The following is a 25,387-nucleotide window of genomic DNA, read 5'->3' as shown; positions in this document are numbered from 1 at the left end:
ATGTTGTTAGTGTCAGTCGTGCACGTCAGCTTGCGACAGTGAAGGAATATTGAATTCATTCAGTGGAATTTCAGTTCCTTTCTAAAAAAAAAAAAAAAACACAAGGTCATGAAAATTTAGGATGTAATGTTACAAAAACATAATACACATGGAAGTTATGTTTGATTGGTATTCGCACCCCAGGACCCAAAAGCTTTGAGAACCCTGCTCTGTTTTAAAGAAAGTGTCCCCCACTCCTTTCTTTTTTTTGGAAAAATATACCAGTTCCTGTTTTTGTTCAATGCAAGTTTTCTACACATGTGAAGTCATCCCTGTTTGCTGAATTCTAGCAATACAGAACTACACCTTCACTTTTGAACACTATGTTATGTCTGCCTTGTATTCCAGTCCAGAATAAACAAATACTTTTTTTGCAATAATGAACAGTGTCACTTTATTTGTGTTACATTACTGTACTGTTGTACATTTACTCACGAGTACCACGCTAATTTTTGGTTAGTTTTTGTCGTGTCCCAAAATTTGTGTGACGGGAGACTTTACAGATGTCCTGTGTCATGTATCGGACAATCATTACCCCTTGCAAGCGGCATTGTCCAAAGTGGAGTGGCTAAGCCACGCCCCTTAAAGGCACACCAACTGAGGTGTCCTACAGTGTGTACAACATTTGTCTTAATTTCACATCTTATTTCGCTACACTGCTATTTTTCATCACTGAAACAATACAAAAATAATTTTTGGGGTGCTGGAATGGATTATTCACATTTTAATGCGTGTAATTCGTTTGTTATAACATTTTGTTTGTCACGGGACAAAGTAAACTTGTCAATGATGAGATAAATGCACAGAACTTTACATTGTATTTTTGTCAATGTAATGTGTTCTGTTGTACTATCGTAATTTTGTTGAGCATTCTTTGTAAAGCGCTTTGTTTCAACTACAGCTGTTGTGAAAGCGCTATATAAATAAAGATGGGTGGATGTATGTCAGGCGTGCCGAGGTTTTCCGGAACCTGCCGAATTACCACGCTGAGCGCTCGTCCGTTGTATAGTTAGTAATAAATAAACAAATTAATAAAATCGTGTACGTCATTGTAAAATCATTCGGGCGTACCAGGTTCTCTGGCATCTGCCGAACTATGACGCTGAGTGGCATCGGACGGTAACTGAACGTCCTTGAACTGTAACTCGGCCCACGCCGAAATTTTCCGGAAAGTGCCGAACTATGACGCCGAGCGCCAACCGAAACGACGCTTGTCGGGAGTACTTTGGACAAGATGGCGGACGAGGATATTACGCTTGATGGACAGCCTTTACAATCCCTCCGAGTCGCGGATTTGAAAGCTGCGCTGGAGCAGAGAAACCTCTCCAAGAGCGGGGCGAAGAACAAACTCATCCAGCGACTGAAGGGGGTGAGTTTAGTGGCTGTTTTTTTTCTTTTGGGGTGGGGGGGGCGCCTAGTGTTGAGTGTAGACAAGTTTACTACTAGCAAGAGTAGGCTGGCGGAGGGGCGAAGGGGGGCTGGAGGGTCTTAACGGCGTTTGACGGCTCAGAAGCGGGAAGAAGCGAGCAAGTCGATCCGGTGCCAAATAGTGTACCGGAACATTTGGAACGATCAACTCTAATGGTGGACGTCGCCAAGACGGCTAAGCTAATAGCGAGCCTCGCTTCGCGGCTGAATTGGTAACTAGTTGTGGGGCACCGTGTTGCACAGTTGGGAGTGTGCACCTGTCAAGTGGAGGCCTGACCCGACGGAAGCGAGCCAACAGCCGCTGTGCGTGGACGTAAAAAATGAAAAATAAAGAAAGAAAAGAAAAGAAAAAAAATCACTCGTGTCGTGTGGCCCACGTTGTCATGTTTGTTGTCATTTGTGCCACAAAAGCCTGCGGGCCGTATCAAGGCCGTCGAGCTCGGTTGACATGTGGGCTCGAATTACCGCCACCGAACCTTGCACGACGGACACTTGATTAGGCACGCAGCTCGTGACATGGTTTACTCCTCGGTTTACGGCGCGGTGACGGTTGACGTAACTCGGACTTCGCTGTTGGCTGCTCACTAAACTCTGCTAACACGTTAGGAAAGTCGTCGTTACAGTAAATATTGTTTTGGAAAAGCTTTCGAGGTCATCCACTTGGAAAAACAACATTAAGTGCGACAATAACTGAGCGTGCAGCATGATGACGTTTTTTACGCCAGGCTGTAATTTACTTTTACTGAGTGTCTAACCTACGTTAGCTGTGTCGTAAAATCATAATTGCATTAAAAAAAAGTCTGAAAAAGAATTCCAGGTCATAAAGACACTAATGTGAAGCAGCAATTTCTACGATAACTAAACTACCTGACTCATGACACGTATTAGTATGCCAGGTCATAGTTTGTATGCTAGCACAGATGTAAAATCATATTTACAGTAAACAGTTGTATGAAAATTACTTCTAAGCCAAATATTATGCAATCAAATGAAAAACAATAAGTCAAGCGTTAACCGAATGGGCCCCATGACAATGTTTTAGTTTATCACTAACTTGGAAAACGCTTCGAGATCGTAATAGTAAAACGTGCAAATTTAAAAAGCTTTAGTTACTAAGCGTGCTGAATTTTTACGCCGGGCCATAGTTTTTCTAACCTATGCTAGCACAGTAGTAAAGTCGTAATTACAGTACACAATTATGTGACAAACACTTTCAGGCCATAAATATTAAAGTGTTGGATAAAAATATAGTTTATCACTAAGTTATGATTACAGTAAATATTTGTATAAAAACAATCTTGTTGAATTTAAATAGAAAGCAATCACATTAAAACCAGTAAGGACTTAGCTTGACCCCAACGTAGTTTATTACTAACCTATGCTAACACAGTAGTAAAGTCATAATTACAATTACATTAAAACTCTTATAGACCATTTAGATAAAAAATTAAGATGGGAAAAAAATATTAACTCCATTTTTATCTGATTGTATTTTGCTGTTCCGTGCAGGCACTGATGCTGGAGAACCTGCAAAAGTCGTCCAGCTCCCACAGCGGACTGCAGCCAAACTCTCAGGTAATGCCCGTTAAATGCCCTCAATCCTTTTTTAAAAGCATTCCATTGGTATTTGAGTTTCACACCGCAGCGATAATCTTTCCTTTTTGTTGTAGATCGGTGAGGAGATGAGCCAGAATAGTTTCATCCAACAGTATCTGGCCAAGCAGCAGGAACTCCTCCGTCATCGACTGGAGAGAGAAGCCCAGGGGGCTGACGGTATAACAAGCTCTTAAAAATGCTCCCAATCATCGACCATGATTTTGAAACAGAAGCTTTAAAAGTGACTCAAAACATAGAAGCAGCAAAAAAAAAAGCAAATAATTTCAGTTGCGTTCTACAGCTAGGCCATTCGCAAAGTGGAAACTGCTGCCGCTTTTAGCAATAACTCTTTCCGTCCGCTTCACTTGACAGAAAGCCCGGCAATGCCAGAAGAGGATGAAGACCAGTCAGACAATGACAGCTCGTCCTGCATCCCTGACAAGGTTCGTGTCCGGCTTGTTGACTCGTACGGTGGTTCGCAAGCTCTTCACACTAAGTAACACCTCCCAAAAAATAGTTTGCTTTCCAAGTATGTCACGTCAAAAACAAGGCCGATGGTTGAGTCCCAAAAATGTCATTATTGGAAGCGCGCAACGAATCAAATGGTGACGTCCATCTGACATGTGAATTTTTTTATACGACAGAATCCTGCTTTGGCGGAGAGGGCGGGATCTCTGAAGGGTGAAGGGGCAACGTCACATAGGCCAGATGGTGCCACTGGTCATCAGGAGTCTCTGGAAAGTCCCAGAGCGAGGATGCCGAGGGCCACCTTTCCTCAAGGACACAAAGAGCCACCGGCCCCCTCTCCCCCCCGCGCCGTGGCCTCCCTGTCAGTGCGTGTCCTGGGTCAGCCGGACCACCAGGGACTGCCCCCGGCCTTGTCCAGAGCCCAAGAGAAAGAGGGCGTCGCGCCCAGCGAAACCGGATCGGCCCACTCGGTCCTCCACCTCAGCCGATCGGCCGGCGTCTCAGTCGGGAGTCGCGTCCAGCAGGACAGCGACGAAGACGACGATGACAATGACGACAGCGGGGACGACGAGGACTGGGGTCCGGGTCCCGGTGGGGTGCGAAAAGGCAACAAGGCGCCCGCGCAGCCTCCGCAGATGCCCGCTAGTTCTGTGAGGTCCAAACGGAAACTTCAGCCTCCACAGCACATCCCGCCACCGCAGCCGCACCAGAATCTGATGCAACTGCGCCACCCGACGCCCCCGCCCTCGCCGCCCCCCGACCTCTTTCCGCTCCCGGACACTCCCAAGCAAAGTCCACCGGACACTGACGACAAAGAGGGCGAATGCTCCGGAACGCCGCATGGCGTCCCGCCTCACACCTCGCAGAGGCGAGACCCCGACTCGAGATCCCGCTCCAGCAGCCCCGAGCCCCCCGTGAAGCGCAAACCCGGCCCGCTCTCTCTGCTGGTGCACAAGATGGAGTCGGAGGAGGCGCGGACCGGCGTGGACACCGGCGAGTCTCCACAAGGCAGCGAGAAGAAAGAAAATGAGACGAGCCAACGAAAGGAGGAAGACGCAAAAAAAGGAGAGGAAGTAGCGCTCGATGAGAAAAAGCAAGCAGCTGGAGATAAGCGCACGGCGGGGGGTCGCGACTCGGGTTCCTCGTCAGATTCGGACTCGCAGTCCGACTCCTCATCCAAATCATCATCCTCATCGTCCGTCAGGGTTCAGTCGCACCTTGTAAGGCAGCCGAAGGTCAGTGATTAAGTTAATCGAGTCGTGTTTCACTGGCATAGCTAGATCAACAAAGACAAATTATTTGTAGTCAATAAATCATTATTCACGGACCAATTATGTGTAATTGAATTGCGATATAGTGGTTGGGTTTTACTGTGATCGAGCACTAATGAAGATCTGTGAACTTGAGGGTGGTAGTCGTTGTGTCATGTATTTGGAAGCTAAAGAACCCCTATTTACATTTTGTGTGTTTGTGTGTGTGTGTGTGTGTGTGTGTGTGCCTCCCATCATCTCACAGAGAGCCCAATTGGGCCAAGGTGCAGACGACGAGACAAAGCGAATGGAGACAGAGAAAGGACACCTCCTGAAAAGGTTTGCAACAACACTTGAGCAGAATTAGCCACACCGCTAATTGATAGCCTCCATCTGCTGCCATTTCAGCCAACACCAAATGTAAAAAAAAAAATCCTTAATTAATACTAAATATTGATGTTCATGTTTGTATTCTGAATTCTCGTATAAACAGTAATCCAATTTACGGTCCTTTTTTTATTAATCCAATTTTAAAAAGTTAAATAAGTACACTTTAACTATGCATCAAGTATTCTTGGACTTTTGATCGTGTAAATGCTCACCGGGCCGGATTACGCAACAAAGCCATTCTTTGCCCTTGCCCTCGTATGTAAAGAACATGACCTGGTGGTCAACCCCTGAAACAAACAACACGCTAAAAACCATAAAGTCATGTTCCTAACAGGAAAACGCTTATTTGACCTTAATATTATTAGAATAAGAACAATACAATACAGTACTTTATTTGCGTAACGCATTTCAGAACAGTTGCATCTGTAACAAAACGCTTTACACAGGGTAAAACACAAAGTAGCAATAATTAATGAACAAAGACGGTGACAACAGTAAGTGAAAATACAAATTAATAATGCTAACACATGTACAGTAGACTCAACAAAACAAGTTTTAAAAGTAGACGGAGAGGGGGCTTGCCTGACATTTAATGGAAGGTCATTCCAGAGGGAAGGACGGCAACAGAAATTGCTTGATCACTTCTGAGGCTCAGCTTAGTCCTCGGCACCTCCGATTGCATAACATCAAAATATTGAGCGCAACAAAAGATTCTCATTCATTTTTTCAGGCAAGTATTGTCTGCTGTAGCCGAGTGTCTATTTTCTATTAATTCTATGAGCTTTGTTTTTGGAAATGTGTTGTTTTGTGGGCAGGAGCGGGGCAACATGTGGTTAATCTGGTTAGTGTGTCTGCCTCACGGGCAGGAGATTCTTGGTCTCCTTCCAGCTTGTTTGCCTCTCACTTTGCATCTGCGTGCTTCCTCCCCCCATTTTTTATTTATCTGTTTGTACCCAGCGGCTGGCTGGCGACCAGTCCTGAGTGTACCCCCTTATTGCCACCCAGCCTCATGGCCAAAGTCAGCTGGGGGGAGGCTCCAGTTCATCAGTGACGATCTAATGAGTTCCGTCAGAGCAAATAAAGGCGAGCAGAAGAGAAAATGGACGGACGGGTGTTGTTTTGTGTGCCTGAACAAAACTATTCGATTAGATTTATTAATTTATAACTCCCCAAATAACATCCGTTCTGGTCCTTGTGTGAAACAAAAACCTTCAACGGAAATCTGAAGTAATTCAAACTCATGACGTCGAGGAGTTTGATCGCTAGTTGTAGTTTCGGTCAGGCATGTCTTGGGACGCCCTACTTTTGGATTGGCTGTCGCCTTTTTTCCCTAATGGGTCCTTGTCCTCCTGTTTCATCTTGGTGTGATTTCCGCTGGTAGCTAACGGCGAAACCCGGCCTTTAAATCTTTAAAAGGCGTTTTAGTCATTTGGCCGTATCTTTCTATTAAGGATTAAGAGTCATTGATCCAACTATTTCTCCCGTCTGAGATCGAACTATAATCGGTTTTAGTGTTTTGTTTTTTTTCTCCTTTTTTTCCTTGGCGCCGCTTACGCTAGCCAACATGGCTGGCATGTCCACATTGCATCCTTGATCGCGACGCAGTAATTAGCCGTGTTGTGATCGAAGCACCTCCGACGGGAGGCATTTTTTTGGAAAGCGGACCGCGAGATCGCTGAGCGCGGGTGGGGTTCGTTTGGACCGGCGGGCGTCCCTTCCTCGAGACCGGCGACAATGCTATCCGAGGCAAACAAAAACGGGTAAGAATGGGAGGGAGCATGTGGGAATGGCGACGGCTGTCTTTTGTTGTGTGAAGTGGTGCCCACTGTCTGATTGCAATCTTCAATCATTCGAATAAATCAGATCACCGTCAATTCATCGTTCTCTGGGGACCAAAGTTGTCTCACTGTTGCCAAGGAAATATTACTGGCAGATGAGGGTGGATGTGGGGCCGACACACACACACACACACACACACTGATGGCTGATGTTAGTTGCTTAGTCCAGTGTAGTATTACAATAGCAATTATTTGCCCTAGATTATTTTACTTGACATATTACACTAATTGTTTAGAAAGCACTTGAACCGTGTGAGTGCCAGCACCACTCTAGCAAATGAATAAATGGTCTCTAATGAAGATCTGCACTTAAGGGCTCTCTGACCCGTTTCTTCTTCTCCCCTTCTGGCAGGGAGGTGTCGGAGACCAGCGCGGCAGCTGTGTCCGAGGTGGAGCCTCGCTCAGAAAGCGGTGTAGTCCGGCAGCCAGACGTCGAGCCTGTAGACGGCGAGGGCCGCCTGGACGAGGTAAGTCTGGCCGAGAGGGCCGAGCATTTGGCCGTCTCCCGCTGAAACCTTGCATCCTCATTCACGAACGAGCATGGCTAGCTGACACGAGGCTCACATCCTGGCGAAAAACCCAAGTATGGTGGTACCTTGATTTACAAGGGACACAACAATTTCCTTTGACTTTCGTTTGACAATGTCAAGCTAACTCTAGGAGCAACTAAATGTGTATTTCTTAATAAATAATAAATGCATTAAAATGCTAAACTTTGCTTTAAAGATGCGCTATTGTCATCCTAAAATACAATACATTGCAATACGACTTCATTTTTGTAGCGCATTTCGCAACAGCTGCAGCTGTAAGAAACTGCTTTCCATATGGTGTCATATGAATTAAATGGGAATTAGCACACAAATTAAAAGTCATAAACAATAGATAACAGCAGAACAGCGACAGTGTCATGTTGAGTCGAAAGCTAAAGAATAAAAATGTCTTTAAACGAGTTTTAAAAGTGGACAGAGAGGGGAGGGGGCGTGTATAAGCCCACAGCCGGGCTAACAAAACTAGCATTGATGTCTTGATGTCATAAACCCTTAAATAACTGATATTTGAACAAAGTGCAACATAGGTAGACCGAGAATATAGCAATTCTTTTAGATTTCCTCATTTTTTTTGGTTATTCAATTTTACCTTGGCTTAAAAAAAGTCAACTCAAGGCACCACTTCATTACTTGGGTAACTCTTAACCAGTTTAGCTGTGGCAGGTCATTGCGTTTTAATCCAACTAATGACCCATAACGCACCTCATTGAGTGCAGACGCCGTCTAGTTGTTAACGTAGCTCGTCCAAATCGCGCCACCCGGACTGCATGTCCCGCATTTAAGGGCTCATTTGTCATCTAGAATAATTCTGCTTTCCCAATTGGCTAAAAGTTTCACTTCAGGAGGGAATTTGGTCGAGTTATTAGTCTCAAGATTTTTTTTAAGCGTTTACTCAGCGGTGGGGTGTGTATTGATGCATCATGGCTTCTTTCTTGCCTCTTTTTCTTCCTCTCTCCTTCTTTAGCCTTTTGTATCCCCTCTTAAACGCTTCTCTCTGAAATATATTCATGGTGTGATTGTTGTTTTAAAACCACATTGATTGCTTTGTTATGAAGGTGCCCATGCCTCTTCCATTGCCCCTAATGGTACAAGCTGCGTACTACTACTACCGCCACCACCTCCACCAACAACACCTCCTCCACTACTCCTTCAACTCCTGCCCCGATATGTCTGAGTGCATCGCTGCTGGCCGAGTTAGGCCCACAGTCTGCAACCTCCGGTGGCGCTCAGTAAAGTCTGAGCCACCAGCAGGAACATCAGCAGCGCACATCAGAGCAGCAGCAGCAGCAGCAGTGGCAGCCTTGGTAACGGCAGACCCTGGTTGTCACGGTAACCTTGTCTCGAGAGTTGGAAACTGAGCTGCTCGCCCAACTGAACTGAACTGAACTTTTGTGGTGCTGATTTACGTCGGTGGGCAGTGCGAAGGTGTGCCGTTCAGAATGTCGGCAGCCAGGTGCCCGTTTGTTTTGTGACATTGGACTGAACGGACGTTTCTCCCGCTTTCACGATGGAAATAAGTCTGCCACGTTTTAAAAGTAGCGGTTCTTCATGGACCCCGTCAGGAAACATTCAGTGGACATAAAGCCATGGAAATGTTATTTGTGGCTGCACTCGCTGGATGTGTTGCCAAGGTGTTCCACATTGGACTTGAATGCTGTGGAATTGCCGTTTCTGCCGCCGTGACGTCTTTCCGCCTGCGACTTGGCAATCATCAGACTTCTCCCACATTTACTGCTTCCTGGATTACAACTCTGAACGCCACAAGGCCATCTGGCTTATATATATTTTTTTTATCATTTCAATTCTTCACATTGCTTTTATTTATTTATTTTTTATTTTTTGGAGTGCCAAAAGACTCACGATGGACTTGTCCTTTACCTGCGGAATCAAGGACTTTAAAGTGAAACGACCCCCCGCACCCACTCCCATGGACACAATTGTGACTCTGTGAACTCCTGCTGATGAACAAACGCAACAACCCGCCCCTCAAAGACTTAAAGTGCACCTCAGTGATCAGTTCCTGCACACTCAAATCAAGGCAGGCCCTCACTCCTCAGCCTTCCCCGATTGGATCCTTGTTGCCTAGATACAGTGCACAGGGTCGTGCGGTTGGGCCCTAGTCGAGCCAGTAAGGAATCAGGTGTCAAATGGTACCAGGCAATCACTTATCACCATTTAAAATGTCTAATTGCTAGAGGAATTAACATTCCTCATTACAATTGTTAGATACTGCAGTTTCATTTGTCATAGTCTAACTCAAGTGGTAGTGCTAAAACTCTGCAGTCTTTTGGTAAATGTGCAAATCCTTTGAGTTTAAAAAAAAAAAGAAAAAAATCCAGAGCTCAGTTTTCCACCTCTGCTTCAAAGAACACATGCAAAATTGGAGGATCTTTTTTTCTAATGAAATGGCTTCTAATGACACATTTTTTTATTACTTTACACACCATTAAAACTTTTAAATTAAAAATGAAAGCTAGTTCGTCGCATTTTCACCCCGAATCTCACGTACACACACGCAAAACACATAGAAGTAAAATGTCAAAAGATTTCTGTTTGTGTCCTTGAGCAGAGGTGGAACACGGACGTCTCGGGATTCTCCTCAAGACACTCTCCCTTGCCACATTTTCCTGTTTGACCTCCTATTGCCCCTTTTGAGTTCCCATCTCACCGCCTGCACCCTTTGGGGGTTCTGTATGTTCTTTTTTTTTTGTCTCTCATTTCCCTTCTAGAGCAACACTCCCAAGGCCTTTGCCGCCCGCAAGATCTCCTTGACCAGTAGGTGGACTCAAGCGAGAGAGCCCCTCCGTTCCAGATTCTGCCCCCTTCTTTTTCTCAAATTTGACTTTGTCTCCTCCCGCAGGCGGCAAGACGCCAACTGTCGACGCTGACGGAGGAGCGGGAGATGCCGCCGACACTGCAGCCGCGGCGGGGAGGAAAAGACGTTGGGGCTCCAGCACAGCCGTCACTGCCAAGAAGCCGTCCATCAGCATCACGACTGACTCACTCAAGGTGCGGTGGCGAGGTTAAAAAAAACTCATTTAGGGATGGAACGTGTTGCGAGTTGCAGGTCATGGTCATTTTCATCCTTGTCATTTTGTTTGCTCTCAAAGTCTCAATCCTTTCCCTGTATCTGCCCCACAGTCTTTAATTCCAGATATCAAAATGGCTCAGGAGGCCGTAGTGGACCTGCACCCGGAGGAGCTGCAGCTGTCCGGGGACGAGGACAAGCGGGACAATGGCCACGGAGACGAGGATGACGGTCTCAAGATCCGACGCACCGTCACACAGGTAAGGGCGCCGGCCGTCTGAGTGGGAACGCTCATTTTGCTTTTTTTGTCCCCCATCTTGAGATTATTTTGCGTGTGCGCATCCTGTCCAGGTGGTCCCCGGGGACAGCCAGGAGAACGGGCAGGGCGACCAAGAAGACGACACGGAGACGCCCCAGCGCGAAATCCCGCGGCCGACTCTTGTAGACCAATCCAAGCAAACTCCTCCTGAGAAGACAACAGAGAAGCTCGACGGAGAGTTGCAAGGTGAAAACTCCCAACGTCCGCCTTCAATGTCTGAGCTTTCCGTTGACTTTCGTCTCGTCCTCAGCTTCCCCCAATGACGGTTTGGTGCGTCGCTCCATCAGTCAGCAGCGCTCCGGCGTGTCCATCACAATCGACGACCCCATTCGATCCACGAGGCAGCCCTCACCCCCCCGTGGCAAGCTTTCAAATATCGTCCACGTGACCAACCTGGTGGGTTTGAAACCGAAGCGCATGCACACTTTTTCACCGTAATTGGGATGGCAAAAATTTGGTGCTTCCAGATTTGGAGAAGAAATCATAATGAGCAGTTTGCGAGTCCAAATGAGCATTTTGTGCCTCATTAAAACATTGGGGGGAAAAAAAGTGAGAAACACAGATCTTAAAAATTTTCAGAAAACTTCTCTGTGCACACACACGTTAACTTTTCCGCGACGTCTTATCGTCACCTCCGAGCAAGACATAGCCCGTTGAGGCAAGCCCGGCGCACCAGTTGGCTTGCGAGCTTCGGCCTGCCGCTTTTGTGGCTAAACGCGCCGCACACACGCTCCTCAGTAATCATCACAAATGAGCAACACTTGTGACAGCGTCGGATGACAAGGAAGATGGTGAAGTCATGCTCATCGCTGAGCTCATTTAAAGTCACACGCACGTGTGAGTGATCAGTCAAGCGCTTGGATGATCGAGTATATTTGACGGAAGTCTGGTTGGAACCGCATTCGTGTGGCGAGTATACAACTTTGAACAGCTAACAAGTGTCTGCACAGCATATGGGACAAAAGAATGCGACACACACAGCTAAACAGGAGAAGAAATGGATTAGATTACGTTATGGCTCGCATCAAAACGGGAGGAGTGACCTAGAAAATGCTAAATATATTCATAGTGGTTATTGAATATGTCTCATATCGCTGCCGTTTGTTTTTCACAATACAGTCCTGAGTTTTGATTTGGATGTTTGAGATCGACACAAATTAATGTTCTCAAAATTACATTACAGTAAATCTCACATTTGGTCTTTTAAAAAAAAAATCTCTTTGCTACAGGACCATACAACCATTTGGAAATAAGTTTGAACTGAAAATAATATTTGTTTGGAATTGCCCCGCTGAAAATGCGTCCAGACAAGAAAATAGCGTTCGATGCAATTCACAATGTAATTTGAAGGAAAAAAAATGATTGTATCTCAAAACGGAAAACCAATTGTTATCTTGTCATATTTTTATTGTCGAATAAAAGCCTTGCTTTGGTTTGTTGGGATGAACCGGCAAAACGTTTTGCTCCTCAAAATTGGAAAGTTGAAGCCATTGATTCACAAACATGCCCCTCAAAGGAAAAAAAAGTTATTTGTCTTGATTGTCATTTTTTTATATAGATCTCATTTTGATGATGAGTAATTGGTTGTTGATCTTCTGCTGCTACCACATTAAATGTTGATTTCATTTTTGTTTTGTCTCAAAGGTGCGACCGTTCACTTTGGGCCAGCTCAAAGAACTCCTGAAGCAGACCGGCAGTGTGGTGGAAGAAGGCTTCTGGATCGACAAGATCAAGTCGCACTGCTACGTCACAGTGAGTCGCCGTCACGCTCAGTTGAGACGTTCGTTTGTCGGCTAACGGCTCTCTCGCCGCCTTTGCCAGTACACGACCACAGAGGAGGCGGCGGCGACCAGAGAAGCGCTTCACGGAGTCAAATGGCCACAGAGCAATCCCAAAGTGCTCAGTGTGGACTTCTGTGAACAGGATGAGGTAATGCTCACTCTGCAGCCAATTCAAAGGAATCGTTTTTGGATTTCGCGGCCCAAAATGATCTTGGGCGCATGAAAAAAAAAACAAAAATGCTCCAATTTGGACTGTTAACCATTTTCGTTTCCACACAGCTTGACTTTCACAAAGGTTTGTTGAAGCCGAACCGTCCGGAGCCGCATGTCCCCCAGCCGCCGGCCCCGCCGCCCAGCCGGCCGCCCCCGCTCATGCCCGAGCGAGACCGGGAGCGAGACCGGGAACGGGAGCGCGGCGCGCCGGCCGTGCGGGATCTGTGGGCTGAGCGGCAGAGGCAAATGGAGCGGCGCGAGCGGGCCCGCGGGGAGCGCGAGTGGGACCGTGATAAGATTCGCGAGTTCGCCAAGCCGGGGGGCGACAAGGTGGAGCGGCGCTCCAGATCACGAGAACGAGAGCGGCGGCGGCGGGAAAGGCCGAAAAGCAAGGAGAGGAAGTCCGAAAAGAAGGGTGGGTTGCAAAACAACTTGACTTTCAATTGTTATTTCTTTTGAAAACAGACACGTTTTAACCCCCCCCCCCCAAGTTGCACCCACTTCCGCCGAAAAAAATGTTCTCACACATCATGCCAAAATAAGTGCTTCCTCTTGGGGACGCAAATGTCTCCCGTCAAAACATTGAAATAAACACCGTCCTTGATAGATGAAGGTTGGAAAGAGCCAACTGAGCCTTGCGTGGCCCTCTCGCTCTCTCACGCTCTTTTCTCATGTCGAGCTGCCCGGCCGGGTAAGGCAAGGCGACCTCTGCCAAATATTTGTGACTTGGAAGCACATTGCTCGGGTCAAAAGTTTCAGAGCGTGTCAATAAATCACTTTGCTTGTCTAATGCAAGCCGATGGGAAAAAGATTCCGTACGTTGTCCCTTGACGTTTTGCTTAATTATCTCCTGCGTGTTCACAGCCATGTTGTTTGTGGAAATAGTTCATGTCAGCACGCACGTGAATCGAATGAGATGCGCCTCACAAAAAATTGTTGCATCCGATTCGAATGAATGTCAGACCTCGACACAAAAGAGGCGGCAATCGCCATCGCTAATTGTTTTCGCTCTCCCAAAACGTGTTAAACGCATTTTGAAGTCTTAAGACGCTTTTGTCATCACAAGCGTGTCAATGGAAATGAAATCAAGTCTAAAATTGTGATTACATCCCGATGGCCACGTTTAAGGAATGGAAGTCTCAAGTGCTTAGTGTTGAGGCAACACGGCTGACGTATGTTGTGGAGGACTTGAAAGGCAAACGAAAAGTCTGTCGTGTTACAAAGGTGGACACACAATTACAAATGAATTTGTCGGCCAGCGCAACACAACTTCTTATGCATCTGCTGTGCGTTTTGTCCCCATCAGAGAAGGCAGACGAGCCTCCCGCAAAGCTTCTCGACGACTTGTTCCTCAAGACCAAAGCAGCTCCTTGTATATACTGGCTCCCCCTCACCGAAGAACAGGTTGGTGTTTTGCCGCGAGTCAAGCCAGTCGCATACCTGACTTTGTTTATTTCTCAAGATGCCCTGCTGGCGTCAAGTGTTCGTCTGTGTTTTTGTGAGCACCCCAGTTTGTGCTCGTGTGTTATTCAGTCTAGAAATTATGACGGTACCCCGCTTTGCTGACAAGGGACAGAAAAGCACATTGCATGATTGTTGACGTACACTAGGTGGCAGTAAGCACCGAAAAGAGAATGACAACGACTCATTTGAGCTTTTTTGATTTTTAGAAAGAATAAGTGAAGAGGTGGTGAAATGATGTTTTGCATTTCAGAAGGTGTCAGGAACATCCCAAAAGTTGTTTGCTGCCAACCGCTAAAACACAGACGATGCTGATGACGCGGAAAAAACATTGATTTATTGTCATGGCAACTGAATTTATTTCGGTTTGCACAATGACGAGGACGCATTTTAATGACGCAGCATTGCACCTTTGGCAACACGCAATTCAAAAATTGAAGCGCACTCCAGCAGTGTTGGTTTGCAAGGCCCAGTAGTGACTTGAGCTCGGTGTTTTGTTCTCAGATGATGTGCAGCTAAAATGCTCCAGTGTCTGCAACGCACGCGCGCATTCGAGGTCATCTGAATATATGTATGACTTTTTATTTTTCTTGCCGCCACCAGGCGGCGCAGAGGGTGCTGGAGCGCAACGAGCGGCAAAAGGAGCGAGAGAAGCGACTCAAAGAGCAGCAAGATAAGCAGGAAAAAGTTCGGGAAGAGCGCAAGAAAGAGAGGCTGAAGGCCCGTGAAAAAGAAAGCCGAGGCGGCGGGCCGACGGCGTCCAGCAGGGCCGCCGACGCCGACCAGGACAAGGAGCGAGGCCGGAACAAAGACGGCGAGCGGAGGCGGGAAGGCGAGCGCCGGCCCGAGCGTCCGCAGGTTGGGCGGCGCTCTCGTAGCTGTAGCGACAGGCGCCACTGAAGCATGCGGAAGAGGGAGGAGGGAAGACTTCCCTCGTGATGTGGCGTCCGTTCGGAGGGGGCAGCCTTGTCCTCTTGAGGTTTGGGAGCCATTTTTTTCTTCTTCTTCTTCTTCAACTTCTGTGGTTCCACAGTTTATTCCTCCCAAAGCCCTATAATAAAGTCCAAAATAGATTCCCTTTCCTTCCAAACTCTTCTGAGCAGTTTTAGTGTTTCCACTTGCTTCAGCACTGAACTTTGCAGACCTGTGATATTTCTTTTTTTGTTTTGTTTTACATTTGATCAATAATGTTAAAACAGAGATAAAAGAAGCTGCTGTCATAATGCTTATTTTAGTTTAAGACTTAAGGAGGAAGATTGCGCCCCACACTAATTGCAAAAAAAAAAAAATGTTGACGTTGGGCTTTGGGATGAAATTTCAGGATGAGCAGAAAATGCGTCGGATGTGTGAACTTGTTTTGACTTTTTGTAACTTGAAAATGCTCAACTGGGTTTTTGTACAATTTGGACTCGTCACTTTGCGACATCAGAAAAAAACAAAAAAACAAGACCACACCAACAACTCGGCGTCACTACTTGGCCATCAAAAAACGGAACACACCATTGAGCTTGGAGCCGAGAGAGACTGGAAGAGTCACAGAAAGGCGTAGAAATGGACAGCCTTCGAAATTGTTGCGCGACCAACACCGGTTGTGAATTTTGCTGTTCGACTCCTTGTTGGGGAAGAGCAAGTTGCGCGCAAAGTACTGAACATGAAAAAGTTTAGAAAGCTCGCCACTCGTAAACATGTAGTCCGTTTTTGGTTGGTCCTGAAATTTCAACGGAAAGTCATCCATCCCTACATCTTTGTGATCAGTGCATCAAAGAGCCAAACAGTTTTGTCTTCTAATGGCTATGAAAAAACAGCTCCATTTTTACTATTTTAACGTTGTTTTAGTTGAAAACTCGATTTTTGTTGCTGTTGAATGTATCGCAAGTCATGACAAATAAGTGAATAAATTTAAGTGCTGTCCGACTTCAGTTGAAAAAAAACCTTGTCTTTGTGCACTCGTTTGTTGTCGTGGGGGGGGGGGGGGGGGGTCACATATTTGGACACGGACCAGCTCCGAAGCGTCAAAATCTCTTTTATATGAACTCTGAAATGTACAACCACAAAGCAATCTTATTAAATCTATCCAACACAAACGTGTTATTACAGCATACAGAAATGACAGTAATTGTCCTCAAATTTGACTGGTTTACCTTAACAAAATCTCTTAAAGTAAGATTTAAGTGCAAAATGTTTGCTAACAAAATATGTACAGTTAAGCAGGATCCTTTGTTCTTCTACAGCAAATGAGCAGTAGTCTTTCCTGTTCCCTTTTTCGTGTGTGTGCGTGTGTGAGAGACCATACAGTAAAAGTAGAACAACAGCAGGTACAGTTGAGTCCAAGGGAGGGTGGACGCAAGTCAAAAGGAGCCGCAGGAATGTCTTAAAAATCAGCAGTTACATGTTGAGAGTCCCCCCCCCCCAAAAAAAACTTGGCACGCGAGGGAGGGCGTCCTCTTCCTCAGTTGTGCGTGGCGGCGCTGCACACTCTGCTCATGTGACACGGGTGGCAGAGCAGATGAGAGTCCAGCGGGAAGCACTGCGAGCCGGGCTTATCGGAAAGCTGCTTGCCGCACTCCTACGAGGGGGAAATAAGGAATGCGCACAGGAAGTGATGTCAGCTTGTTTTAAAAAAAAGGGGGGGGGGCGCGAGGTGTGCAACACTCACCTCACAGTGGTAACACTCAAAATGGTAGTCCTTGTTCATGGACACAACTCGGAGGATCTCCTCGCTGCCCTGAAAAACAAGTCCCAAGTTTTTGTGGCTGGTATCGGCAGCCACCGGTATCGGCCCGATACGATACTTGATAACGATACTCACCAGGAGCAACATGAGATGTCGTTTATTACAACAAACTAAGCCAGCTTCTGAGCTAAACACTTCAAATTCACCTAGCTGATGTCCAACTCTTGGATGGCGATGTGCATTTCAGTTTGGGTCTGACTGGCTGAATGCAAATAAAAGCATAAGAAAATGATTGCATATGGCTCGGGCCAATATCGCAATCTCAATATTTTTGCGATGTATTGTACCGTCGTACAACTCAAAGTTGAGAAATTGATCCATTTTCTCCATTTTGAAAATTTTATTGAGATTTTGGGATGTTTAACACTTAATGATTTTTATCCATTGAATTTTTTTGTATTAAGGATTTTTTTTCATCTGAAATTTTGATCTCTTGAAAATGCAGTTTTAGAATGTTGACCATTCTGAACCGATTGAAACTTGTGAAATTTTTGCATTTTCCTAATTCAAGATTTTCGCAAGCTAAAGTTTATTTAAATTTTTTTTTTTATTTCAATGTTCAAACCATTTGAATGTTAACTTTGGTAAACAGCTTGCATTTGTACTTGAATGTTGAAATGGTTGAAAAATGAAAGATAAAGCTTGTCAAAAAAAACAAAAACAAACTCAAGCGGCCAATTCAGCAGCACTCACCTCCGTGGGTAAGATGGGCTGCAAGCAGGCAGCACATTTTGGGGCGAAGGTCCTGCAAAGAGGGAGAAGACCAACGTTTCAACAACGGGAGACGGCCGAGTGATGTTGGCGTGCGTATGAGATGCGGTTACTTGTTGTAGTCGGCCACACAGTAGATGTTGCTGTGCTGGTCCACGGTGAACGGAACCCCGTCCAGGGCCTTGGCGCAGACCACGCACCGGAAGCAGCCGGGGTGGTACGAGTTTCCCAGCGCCTGCAGGATCTGAGGCAACATTGACACATTTTAGTTTGTCTGGGACTCCAAATATCAGGACTTGAGGACTGCAACTGGCGTCGCCCGTGATCGCTTCCCGCCAAGCTGGAAGTCTCTGGATTCAGAATTCAGGATTTACCCCAACCTCATTCACACCCCAGACTCCGCCCCCTTCCTCTCCCACAGCAGAAGCCGGATGAGGTGTCTCCCTCCTGCCTTAAATTCTGCACTGAACATCCGGCTTCAGTCTTCAACAGATCCCTGAATCTATGAGAGGTCCCATCTTGCTTCAAAGAGTCCACCGTCCTCCCCGTCCCCAAGGAACATGCAACACCAAGACCGAACGACTCTAGGTTTGTTGCTCTGACATCTGTGCTCATGAAGTCCTACGAACGCATGTGCTGGACCATCTAAAGAACATCAACGAAACCCTGCTGGACCCCCCCCCCCCCCCTTGCCATTTTCCTACCAAGCAAACTGGTCGGTGGTTTACGCAGTCCACTTGGGGCTGCACCACAACCTGGAGCACCTCGACGGCACGTGGACCGACGCGAGGATCCTGTTCGTGGACTTCAGATCTGCATTCAAGACCAGCATCCCGGAACTCCTCTCCTCCAACAGTGCATCTGCCGCCATCTCCGAGTGGCGCCACAGCCTCGTGACAGGCAGGACAACATCTTGAACATGCATCACCCCCTCCGGAGCCCCTCAAGGATGCGTTCTCTCTCCGCTGCTCTTCTCCCGCTACACGAACGACTGCACCTCAACGCATCCGGCTATTAAACTCTTTAAGTCAGCAGACGACATCACAGTCATCCGTCTCATCAAAGACGGTGACGAGTCTGCGTACCGACAGGAAGTGGAGCAGCTGGCGTTGTGGCGCTGCCAACGCAACATGGGAGCTGAACACGCTTAAAACGTAGAAATGATTGTGGACTTCAGGAAACATCCTGCGCCATCACGCCCCTCACATTGTCCAACTGTCAACCGTCGAGACCTTCGCGTTCTCTCAAGACTTGGGGAGGCCAATTTCAAACCCACCCTGACAAAGTCCCAGCAAAGGATGTCCAGAGGAAACACGGCCTGCTACAAGAACTTGAGATGCAGCAGTCATCGAATCAGTCCTGCGTTCCTCCATGACAGTCTGGTTCGGTGCCACCACCGGGACCTTCCTACCCATTCTTGAGGACTTGCACTCTTCAAGAACCAAGACAAGAGCTCAGAAAATTCTCCTGGACACCACACCCAGGCCTCCACCGCTTCCAGCTCCTCCCCTCAGGTAGGCACCATCGAACCACACACCAAAGCCTTCCCTCTCGCCATTACTTTGCAAATGTTTGCACACCCCTGTGGGGCATTATCCTTGTGGCTTCAGCTCGCTATATACATGAACAACTCGCGTTGATCATATCCCCCCAGCACGATCGCTTTAAAACACTCCAGTTCCTTCGGCAACGTTGACATTTAAGAAATGCAACGACGATCAGCATCGTCTGCGCAACCGTCGTCACGTTGCAAGTGCTGCACCGCCGATCACTTCATCTCTGTCCAAATTGTTGCACAGCTGTCATCGAGGTGCGACGACTGCACAACGGTCCCCGTACGTTTTGGAAAAGACGTTCTACACTTATGTCTTTGTTTGTCGTAGTTGCTCGTTACTGTAATGCGAGTGTCGCTCACATTCTGCCCGAGACAAATTTCTTGTGTGTTTTACGTACTTGGTCCATAAAGGTGGTTCAGATTCTGATTAGAAACCAGAAATGGGGAATTGGATTAAATTAGTGTAGAAAAAAGAAATAAAATTGAATGGAAATGTTTCTTATTTGATGTTGAGAGAAGAAAGGACAAGTTAAATTGTTTAAAAAAAAAAAGTTTCCGTCTTCTTTGGGGAGGAAAGCTCACCTGTTCCAGAATGAGGTGGCCGCACACGCTGCACTTCTCGGCGGCGGCCTGGAATCCTGAAAACTGCCAATTGCAAGAAAAGCCATCAGGAAGGAGTTGGCAAAAAGCAAAACAAAAAAAAAACACAAAGAAGCTGACCATGTAATCTTCTTTGCAGTACACCGAGCCGTTCACGTTGTAGAAGTCTTTGTTTCTTAAGGCGCGTCCTGCAAAAACAAAGCACGTTCAAAACCAGTGTGCCGCCGGTTTACTTGTAATATTCCAAATTATTTATTTATTTTTTTTCAACTCACCACAGGACACGCATGTGAAACAACGCGTGTGATAAAGGCTGGCCAGAGCCTGGCAGGCGTTGTCCGCTCCGTACACGCCTTTTCCGCACTTGATGCAGGTCCCTGGTGGGGGGGGGGACAGAAATGGGGCGTTAAAGTCTGGAGGTGGGATTTGTGTCGTTCGTGTGGGGGCGGGGACTGTGGGGCGCTGGTTCCGGCGTTTCACACCCAGGAGTCAGGCCCGTTTACTCAGACGCTGCTGACATTAAAGGGAAATTCCAACACTTCCTGTAAACCCCCCTTTACCCGTCTCACGCGGACTTTAAAGAGGAAACATGCACTCTGCTTGTTACCTAATCCACAAATTGGTGCGAGTCCATCCGGATGAAGCCTTGGTGGAGGTATCGCCAAGAAGAAACCAGGAGCCATCGCTCAATTTTATCTTATTAGGTCAGTCAGCATTTGCTACTCCATTTCTGCGCTTTTCGAATTGAAGATAAAGTAGTCAAGCGGTCTGAGATGTGCGGTCCCAACCCCCCCTCAAAGCCACCCCGCTCCACCCTATCCACTGTGATCTATTCTGAGATGTACCCACATTTTTTTTTCTAATGTGGCTGAGGGAGTGCCACGCAAACGGAGCATTCTTGCGCGCTGCTCCAAATTGGCACTGCCGGACCGCTCAGGTCCTCGAAATAACCCGTCTGGAAAAAGTCGGCGACACTCTTGACGTGAGAAAAGTGTATCTCAGGAAAACAGTCCGAAATACTTTTTCTTTTACTTCAACGGGACATGTAGAAAAAGTCGAACTGCTTGCTTGTCCATCCGTCAAGTTTTTTTTTTTTTTTTGGGGTGGTGGTCTTGCCAGAACTGGAACTGGCTCTGATTTAAAACAATACTTAATATGTATAATTATAATTGTAGTCCAAACTATCGTGAAGCATGCAACCTCAGATGGCAAAATGCACGGCGTCAAGGCACTCACTCAAAAAAAAAAAAAAAAGTCCACTCTATTCAATATATTAAAAAAGCAAGAAACGTGTTGATTACATCCAAAGTGAAATAATTGATCTGAACATCTGTTTGCAGCACACACTTGCTGGCGAGATGTCACGAGAGATGGCTCGCGGAATAGGAAACTGCCAAACAGCAACCAGAACGCGCTCACAAACAAGTTGTGGATACGCGGGCATGCATACACTCGCCAGCGAGATGACGAGACAGCATGCTGAGGAGACGGACGAGCGCACGCTTGCCAGTGAGATGCTGCTCTCTCTTTAAATACCGGCAAAATTCATCCCTTGTTACACATACACTTGCCGGCAAGATGATGCCGGCGGGTACAATGCCCGCACCTGTCAGTGAGATCCAAGCTCCACTTGAATACACTTGCTAGAGAGCTCCAATCCACTCACTGTTACGCATACACTTCCTGGCAAGTCTGTGTTTACCAGTGCGAAGTGGATCTCACCGGTGCACATGTGCATTCCCACTGGTGTTTGCTCGTCTATTCTAGACCGCTGTGCAGGCTGAATCTCGCCAGCGAGTGCGCGCGTTACAGTGGCGTTTGATCTCGCCAGCGAGTGTGCGCTGCTGCCAGCTGTTCGCTTCTATTTGCGGAAGCGCAGCCCAAATCATGGTTGAAAGTGGGAGGGACGATTTCGGGTCGTGGTTACGCATACACTTGCTGGCGAGATGACGAAAGGCCAAGCTCAGATTTCTTTCAAAACGCTTTGCGAGCGTGCGTCCCCTGAGGGAACGCATACCTGAGCAGAAAAACAGGCTGCAGCACACCGCCCCGGCATCCACACACACACACACACGCACACACTGGAGCATTACTGTGGCCTGAAGTCACCAGGGGAAAACACACCCTGCCACAAAGAAACGGCGCGCAAACACACACACACACACACACACACACATTCATCCGGCCACCGTAACGCACACTAACACAACACACACTGCGCCCTTGCAGCCTTGTGTGACTCACACTCGTCGCTGGCGTTTCGATCCCAACCATGCAATTTTCTCCAAGAGTTATTTTGAACGGCCGATGCCCAGCATCAAGTTACAGCTACGCAAACTTAAAAATGGTTTAACGATATCGCCTCAATAAGTCCATAATACTAACAACAAAGGTCCTGTTTCCAACCTGTCCTGAACAGTTTTTAAAACATCTCTGCATGTCCCGGCAGGTTTGACGCGGTCGAGACAGAAATGTGACGGAGAAAAAAAATAAAAGAACTTCACCAGAAATGAGGGCATCGTTAAACCTCGAGTGCCGAGGAGCAGAAAAGTGTCATCGTCGTTTGTCGAGGCAACAGTTGCGGTGCCCGTTGTTCTGTTGTCTGAACCCCTTGATTCTGTTTTCTTGACCTGCTCTGTCCTTCGACTCCGACTCGCCATCGCAAATCAACCGGCCGATGCAGATGATCGCCCTACAGAGTTTAGGTTCTCTTTGAGGGAGTATCGATGCAAGGTATCGGTATCGGGCCGATACTGGCTTTAATTTCAAGATATCGGGTACTCGTGGAGGCTGCCGACAACAGCCAACGATGCTTAAAGAAAAACAAAAAAACAAAATCTGACATCAAGTCCTCCCCAACAGCAGTTGCCTCTAAAATCATCATCTGCCTCTGAAAGAAAAGTCTTTAAATTAAGTTTTATACATCAAAAGTGCTTGAGGTATCGGTACTTGGTATCAGCGAGTCGTCAAAAGAGTGCGTGCCCTTTTATCAAAAAGTGGTCTCGAACATCCTACTTGAGTTAAAGTAACATTTTGTATCTTGTGGCACAGCGGCTGGCCAAAGGTGTCGGACAATCTGAGCAACGGGAACGATAACGTTGTCTTACCAAAGAATTCCTGACGGTTATCGGCAGCGTCTCGTCCCGTGGCACTTCCGAGATCCTCCTGAGTCTTGGCGGCCGACGGCGGTCCGAGCGCCGTGCCGGGTTTGGACAGAGCCGCCAGCGCCACAGACTGTTCTTTCAGCATCAGGCCCTCCAGGAGACCGCCGCCTTCAAGAGCCGCGTCTCTCAGAAGAAGCCGGGTCAGCTCTTCTTGGTAGCGTGTGCCAGGCAGGTCAGAGTGACGGCTCTTCTCGCCGAGCGCGACTCCCCCTTCTTTGCTTCGCGCCCCCGACCGCTGCTCATCCCACCACTCGGGGCCGGCCTGGTAGCATGCCGCGGCTGGACTTCCCACCGCCGGCGGGTATGAGTGCCGGCTGTCGTAGGCTCCCTGACGCATGCCGCTGTCCAGGTATTGAGTCCAGGCCTCCACGGGGGTCCTCGCGTACATGGGCCCCGTCTGCAACGAGGGGGACTGCTGCTGCGGTGGGATCGAGTACCGGGAGTCGTAGCCCAGGCTGATTCCGCTGGTTCGGTTGCTGCTGCAGCGGCTCCCCATGGGGCTGCCGCCGCCTCCGCCGCCGCTGGCCGTGCTCGAGGCGAAGCTTGACCGGGGGCTGACCAGCACCGACTCCTGGAGGCTGAAGGATGAGCATGGGCTCAGGGCCGGCGCCGGGGGAAAGAAGAAGCCGTCGGCCAGACGATGCGGAGGGTGAGACAAGGATGCGGGTCTCGGGCTCTCCCACAGTTCGCTCCCTGTGCTCAGGCGTTTGTAGAACAAAGCTTCCTGGAGGGAAAGCCGCTTGTGTCTCTCCGGTTCCGAAAGGTAGCCCGTCTCATTCGTGCCTCTGGGAGCTGACCCAAACCCGACGGCAGTGGGATACGGTGGCGGCGGCGGCGTTTGCGAGAGGAGCTGCTGCCTTCGGACCAGCTGCTGGAGCTCCAGGGAGTATCGGCGCTGGTTCAGGGACGCCTTGTGACCTGGAGCATCGCACTCGGGGCCTGGGCCAGACTCTCGCCTCAGGTGGGAATCCAGACCTTCGGCCAGGTAACACGAGGCCCTTTGCTGGGGGGAGCGACGTCTCAGCGGAGCCAACGTGGAAGGGTGAGGCGCTTGTTCGCCATCCGGCTGGACAGACGACGGCGGAGGAAGCTGGGAGGGGGACATTGCCAGGCCAGCGCCGCCACCGCCGCTGCTGCTGTTGTTCCCATTGCTGTTGTTGGCATTTCCATTGGCGTCGTGTTTTTTCTTGGTGCTGTTGAACTTGACGCTGCCGGAGTCTGTGAGCTTCAGCTTCTCCAGCAACTTGCTTATTGGCCGATCCATGATGAAAAACAATTTTCCGACTGTTCGTAAAGCCTCAAATTCAGCTAAAAAAATGACTATACTAAAATGATTTACTGTCGAAAAATAAATAGCTTGATAAATAAAACCAAAGGGGGCACTGGTAGTACTCAAGACATGACTTAATCCTGACTACTTTGCCATCATGTGGACAACCTCTAGACGCAGGTCGGCTCCATTGGACTCGTCAGACGAAGCACACATCCAGGACACTTTGAGCGGTGGAGGGCCTCCTTTGTGGACCCTCGCGTGGCTCCACATCTGCATCGTCCCCAAGTCGTGCTAAGATCTACTACTGGCTCGGTGTGCTGGCAAAATGCACTTTCTTTCATTGGCTTGGAAAAAATGATACTAAAGACGACCGATCTGTGCGTGCACGACTCACCCGACTCCTGCCATTCATCTCAGGAATAAAAAAAAAACTCTAGTAGTCCACAAGAAGTCGTACCCGTTGCTCGAGCCCGTTCGGTAGCGGAGAAGTTCGCAAAGACAAGGACAACTCTGTTCTACCGACTCGTTTCCGTCTATAAAGACCGACTCGGTATAAATAAAATCCCTCCCAGAGTGCATTGCACGGTCGACAACTTTCTTTCTTCCTTTCTTTCTTCCCCTAAATAATGACTTACCTCCCCCTCTTTTTTTATCACCATCAAGCTAGCTCTGAAAGCTTTAACTTTTTCTGTTTAATTATTTTCAAAGTAAAATCACCGTCACTTGAGTTTTGTTAAATCCACACAGATAGTGGCGAGTTTTATTTTATTTTGACAGAAAGACAGTGACTTGGTTGTTCCGTCGCCGTCTAACTTGACTCTTCTTCGCTTCGTTTATCAGTCAACGGCGGCGGCTTGTAACCCCCCCCTCCCCACACACACACCCCGCACCCCCACCCTTTGCTAACTGGAATACCTCATACGATTTCATACGAGTTCTAATTTTGCATTATTGCATCACGCACCCCTTTCCGCCTTTCTATGATGCGAAA

At 47.7% G+C, this 25,387-nt stretch overlaps 2 protein-coding genes across 2 annotated transcripts; one reads left to right on the top strand and one right to left on the bottom strand.

Annotated features, from left to right (window-relative positions):
* The first annotated feature begins 1,242 nt into the window (after positions 1 to 1,242).
* On the top strand, positions 1,243 to 16,274 carry acin1b (apoptotic chromatin condensation inducer 1b). Its single transcript, XM_088293429.1, has 17 exons — positions 1,243 to 1,408; positions 2,977 to 3,042; positions 3,138 to 3,240; positions 3,436 to 3,506; positions 3,708 to 4,766; positions 5,047 to 5,120; positions 7,362 to 7,476; positions 10,287 to 10,332; positions 10,418 to 10,566; positions 10,699 to 10,845; positions 10,937 to 11,090; positions 11,155 to 11,300; positions 12,549 to 12,656; positions 12,726 to 12,833; positions 12,965 to 13,313; positions 14,205 to 14,302; positions 14,963 to 16,274. Exons 1-17 carry the CDS (start codon positions 1,274 to 1,276, stop codon positions 15,257 to 15,259), a joined length of 3,225 nt encoding a protein of 1,074 aa, XP_088149555.1. The 5' UTR covers positions 1,243 to 1,273; the 3' UTR covers positions 15,260 to 16,274.
* Positions 16,275 to 16,376: 102 nt separating this feature from the next.
* Positions 16,377 to 25,028, bottom strand: ajuba (ajuba LIM protein). Its single transcript, XM_088294887.1, has 8 exons — positions 23,067 to 25,028; positions 20,235 to 20,336; positions 20,080 to 20,147; positions 19,942 to 20,004; positions 17,918 to 18,048; positions 17,787 to 17,838; positions 17,016 to 17,084; positions 16,377 to 16,925 (listed from the first exon to the last, which is right to left on the bottom strand). Exons 1-8 carry the CDS (start codon positions 24,385 to 24,387, stop codon positions 16,809 to 16,811), a joined length of 1,923 nt encoding a protein of 640 aa, XP_088151013.1. The 5' UTR covers positions 24,388 to 25,028; the 3' UTR covers positions 16,377 to 16,808.
* Between the last annotated feature and the right edge of the window lie 359 nt (positions 25,029 to 25,387).

This window comes from Idiotropiscis lumnitzeri, chromosome 4 (genome assembly GCF_059441095.1).
Source record: "Idiotropiscis lumnitzeri isolate Australia: NSW breed Sydney's pygmy pipehorse chromosome 4, RoL_Ilum_1.0, whole genome shotgun sequence".
NCBI classification, from domain to species: Eukaryota; Metazoa; Chordata; class Actinopteri; order Syngnathiformes; family Syngnathidae; genus Idiotropiscis; species Idiotropiscis lumnitzeri.
Note: the sequence above shows the minus strand (reverse complement) of the source record. Positions and strands in the feature narration are given on the sequence as shown.